This window comes from Gavialis gangeticus, unplaced genomic scaffold (assembly GCF_001723915.1).
Source record: "Gavialis gangeticus isolate Ggan-Ray unplaced genomic scaffold, GavGan_comp1, whole genome shotgun sequence".
Taxonomy (NCBI): domain Eukaryota; kingdom Metazoa; phylum Chordata; order Crocodylia; family Gavialidae; genus Gavialis; species Gavialis gangeticus.
In genome coordinates, this window is record NW_017728997.1 from 24736760 (window position 1) to 24741603 (window position 4844).

A 4844-nucleotide genomic window follows, 5' to 3' on the forward strand; every position below is an offset into this window, starting at 1 on the left:
CCCTAGGGAGGCACTCAGAGCCTGGAAGGTGGTTGGGCGCAGTGAGGTGGGTGGCTCAACGCAGGAGCGCCCCCTACTGGCCCGCCACAGTATGTACATATACTTGTTTCTTTTCTGTCCTGTGTGAACTGATCTAAGTGATTCCAGTAGCTGAAATGGCCCTGGGGACTCTAATTAGCTGTAGAGACCAAGGGAGCAGAAGGGCTGGGGTGGAGACAGTCAAGGCTAGGACTGGACGTACTTTAGGCAGCTGTTGGAAGAGCTCCCCAATCTTCAGAATGGTTACGAGGATGACAAGTGAGGCGATAACACCAGCCACCTGGAGAGGAGAGAGGCAGCCTGTGAGGAGAGGCGGGAATCTCCATGCCACCCGCTGTGGGGCAAGGGCATCACAGAAAGATTCACGCATGAGAAAGCAAGGGCTTCCCAGCAACTGTTCCAGCCTGTTCCTCTTCTGCCCTCCCTCACATTCCCACCCCCATGCTGTGGCCATGCTTTTGCTCTGGGGGTGAGAAGTGCAACTCTGAGAACTGACCCTCTGCCCCCTACATGATCTCTGCTGGCTGCACCCAGAAGAGCATCCATAACAGCCAGCCCTTGTCACGAGCAAAAGGCAACCCCACTGCACTGCTACGTTCTGCTCACTGCCCTGCCCTGCTCCCTGCAGCCCTTGCCCTGCTCACACCAGGAAAACAGCAGAGGAGACCCCAGAGAAGTCTTCTCTTCCTGGACCTGGAGATGAGGTGAAGGGGTATGCTGATAGCATTGCACTCACCTGGCTGTTCCCACCTGTGCTCTCCTGAACCAGGCTGCGCGACATGGAGCAGCTGATACTGAAACACTGGAAAAAGCCTCCCAGGAAGTTGCACATCCCCAAAGCTATCAGCTCCTGCAATGACAGGCCAGGGGAAAAGGAGTCCAGAACTGCCTCCAGCCCCTCACTGCCCAGGAAAGAGCAAAGAGGCAGAGCTGGAGCCACACTACAAGAGCAGAGCGGGCCAAGGGACATGCGGGCTGAGGGGTTGGAGGGGAAAAGCAACGGGGGAGAGTGTGAAGGGAGGTTACGAGGAAGGGCAGAGGCCTGAGTGTGGTGGTGTCAGGTGAGTGCTTACCTGGTTGCTGTCTACCTTGTAGCCATGTTTCAGGGCAAAGATCTTGCCCAAGGAGATGCAGATGGCGTAGCCAACTATTGCTATGGCAAAGGCGTTGCCTACCACCCGTGCAAAGTAGTCAACCCTGGGAGACATCGGGGCCTTCAACCTGCAGCAAAGAGAGAAATACAGAGCTGGAAAGGGGCATTCCCTCAGCTGGTCTGGCCTGGCTGCTGTGCCAGCCCCTGCTCAATCCCTGGCAATGCAGAGAAACAGCACGAGCCCAACCTGCCTCTGACTCACCCGCTGGGGATGTCACCCACAACAGAAATCCCATACTTGTTCGTCAGGTCAGCTCCATAGGAGATCCCTGTAGACACAATGATCTAAGGAGAATGGTCAGAGTGAGACAAAGCACGTGGGGGTGCTTACCTTGTGGCCTCCCACCAGCCTGGGAGAGCACACCAGCCATGTGCTCAGGGCCCTCTGTGGAGGGGAAGCAAATGGGGTCAGCTTAGCTGAAAGCATGGTGCATGGGCAGGGCTGACCAGCAGCTGCTCCCTCAGTGAAGGGGCAACAGGACACAACCAGCAGGGGGCTTAAGACAAAACGAGAGTTGGGAGCACAGGGTCCATCACCTATCACCCATGGGGGACATTGAGGCCCAAGCCCCAGATGGCACCCACTGCTCCTGGAGGAGTCTGGGGCAGCTCAGCCTACAGGGCTCTGTCAAGGTTGGGCAGCCAGGGCCCACCATGAATATGCTTTGGGGTGAAGGCTGAGACCTTGGGTGCTGCACTGGGGCCACTGACTCACTACACCCTGGTCACTAAACCCAGCCACTGCGGGTCAGGTGCTAACTAGTGGCCTGGGGATGAAAACATATTGGACTGTCTCTTCTGTACAATGAATGGAGTGGATGCCTCCAGGACCAGTAGCTTTGCTGACCCTCTGCCTGTCATGCAGGCAGGGACTCTGGCTCCAGAAGCTTCCTGAAGACTGGAGGCACTAATGGAAGAGGAGCTGCCTCCTGCCTGGCCTTAGCATGGCTCCTGAAGTCTACTGCCCTCCTGAGATCATCCCAGGGGCATCTCAGACCAGCACACACCAAGCTGCCTGTGACTAGACTCAGCCAAAGCCTGACTGTCTTCAGTTATGCTACCTGAGCAGGGAGGCCTCACAGAACTGGCAAGAGAAGAAGAGCCAGTCCAACAAATGATGGTGCCTTCAGCCCCCAAACAGGGATAAAGAACTAAACCTCTGTGCTCTGGGGGGTGGGGATGGTAACAGGCAGCCTTTCCACCCCTAAATGCCTGTGGAGAGAGGGCTAAAGAAAGCCATGGAGAGGGAAGAGAGGTGGGTCTGTGCTGTCCCCCTTTTACCGTGATGAGCTCGATGGGGATGGGCATGGGCAGTTTGGAGGAAAACTTGTGGTTGAATATCTTCACGACAAAGATGACAAACATGGCAATGAGGGCGGTGATCAGGGTGCCCACGTTCGTCTGGGGCAGTTTCGTGCAGATCTCAATGAAGCTCTAGGAGAGAAAGGGAAGTGAAGATTGTGACCCAGTGCACACGGCCCTGTGGCATGGCTCCCTACATCCAGGTAGCAGGTCAGGAGGGGCCATTGCTCACATCTCTGCAAGCAGGGCCCATGTCTTCCTCTGGTGCACAGAGCACTTATCTCTGCTTGAGCCTCTCCCTGCCCAGGGTCTCTAGGCACAGGTGTAACACAATCAAGGATAACAATGAAAACTATGTGCTAGCATGACTGTGCCATCAAGGAAAGCAGCCTGTGCAAGCTCCCTCCCAGTTGTACCCCATAGACACCTAGTTACCAAGTGCTGCTCTACCAGGGCAGTTACTGGGGAAGCCCAACCCAGGAGCAATCCTGCTCTACCATCCTGCTATGAAAGGTGATTTTGCTGGGAAATCCTATTTCCAGACCCTGTTAGGGAGCCCTGATCTCTGGGACAGCAACAAAACTGGATTCTTCCTGCATGCAGGGTATTTAACACAGCTAATATGGTGACAGCAGCCTGCTGGCAGATCCAAAGCTGGGTCAATGACCAGAGCTCCATGGGCTCTATGTACAGCATGATGGGCTCAGCATGGGTTTTGTACAGCACGCACTGACTTTCTCCTCAGCTTTAAGCAAATTCACATGAAAGCCAACATGAGTGAAAACTGGGTAAGATGTGCAGTGTCAAACATGAGGAATTTTTGTGGTATATTTTTCCTATCAACCCACCTGGGTTCTCCAGGAGCTCCACATACTCTGTCAACGTTATCACACACACCCCGACACACAGAAGCCTGTAGTTTGACAGTGTTCTGTACAGGGAGCCCTGGGGAATCACCAGTCACCTGCCCCAAACTGTCCATGCCCAGCCCTACTTACCGTGAACAGTGACAATGGTCCTGAGTGCTCACCCAGGCGCACTCCAAAGACGTACTTGAGCTGCGAGACTAGCACATGGACAGAGGCAGCAGTAGTGTAGCCACGTACCAGTGGATCCGAGAGGTACGTGACCACAAAGCCAAACTGCAGCAAGCCCAAGGCAACCTGGAAAGAGACCCAGGAAGGGGTAGGCCAGGCTGTGAGCAAGGTCCTTTCCAAGAAGCCTCACCCCCTGTGCCACCCAGCAGTGTCCTAAGGCACAGTGGGGTGGCACTAAAAAGGAGCTTGCTTTGGTGGGGTGGAGCTAGGGAGATTCACCCCTGGTAAAGCGTGGAACTAAAGGGGGGTTGTAGTGGGGGGTACTGAGCCCAACTTTCAATTCTTCCTGTGGAAGAAACAAAACACTTGGACTTTCATCCCCAGAGTCCACTGGTTACCCTGCAAAGTCAGCAGACCAGAACCTGGCCAACTGTGAAGGGCTCTGCCGAGAGTGCTAGCAAGCCGGACATTCAGGCCACCTGGCTGTGGTTGTCCCCAGGCAGTGGGGCGGGCTGGGCACAGTGACCACCACCATCTCTGGCATTTGACTGGATAGCTGTGGGACCAGATCCTGCCAGCAAAGGTTGGGGCCGGCATGGTAACAGAGCGACAGGCTGCTGAGCTGGGTAGGCCCCAGTAATCAGTGATGCATGGACTATCTTACTCCACAGAGCAGGCCAAGTAGTGAATGCATGGCCAAGTACTACCACCCCAGGGAGGGACAGTCCTGGCCTGGGAGTTGCTCATACATATCAGCAGGGCCCCATGACAGCCCCAGCCTGGAAAAGTGCCCAGGCCAGACTCCACAGGCAACAAAGTGGTGCAAGATAATGGCTACCAATCAACCTGGGCTGTGAAAGCAGCTTCCGCTGTGCTGGATTACATGGGGTGGTTTGATGAGCCTGCAAGTCTGCTTGACAAACATGACTATGATGATGTTCACACAGAGACAGCTGTCAGGCATTGGCCTGGGCACTGCCTGGCTCACCATGTAAGAAAGCATGACAGTACAACATGTTGGATGGCTGACGGGTCTTGAGGGTAACCATCATGGGGGAATCATCACCATGCACCACCCTGGGGGCTCTCACCCCTATGCTATGTTACAGGTTTATCAGCAGCATGGAAGAGAAGGTGGGATCACAGCAGGAAACCCAAAGGCTGGGAGTGGGGGAAGGAAAATAACAAGGAGAACAGTAAGATAAAGACTGGACAAAAAAGGAACAAAAAGAGGGCATGTGGGAAAGTGACGGAGAGTATGAGGAAGTGTGTGCAAAATAATAATCAGGAAAGAAAGGAAGCAAAGTGGTATG

At 54.6% G+C, this 4844-nt stretch overlaps 1 protein-coding gene across 1 annotated transcript in view; it reads right to left on the reverse strand.

The window, feature by feature from the left end:
* The window catches only part of CELSR3 (cadherin EGF LAG seven-pass G-type receptor 3), a gene marked incomplete at its 5' end in the record, with an annotated part of 113870 nt that overhangs the window by 15980 nt on the left and 93046 nt on the right, over window positions 1-4844 (reverse strand). The window contains 6 exons of the mRNA XM_019504606.1: window positions 242-319; window positions 776-889; window positions 1113-1260; window positions 1395-1477; window positions 2474-2626; window positions 3493-3657. Coding sequence (XP_019360151.1) covers window positions 242-319; window positions 776-889; window positions 1113-1260; window positions 1395-1477; window positions 2474-2626; window positions 3493-3657 — 741 coding nt within the window. The remainder of the gene's footprint in view (window positions 1-241; window positions 320-775; window positions 890-1112; window positions 1261-1394; window positions 1478-2473; window positions 2627-3492; window positions 3658-4844) is intronic.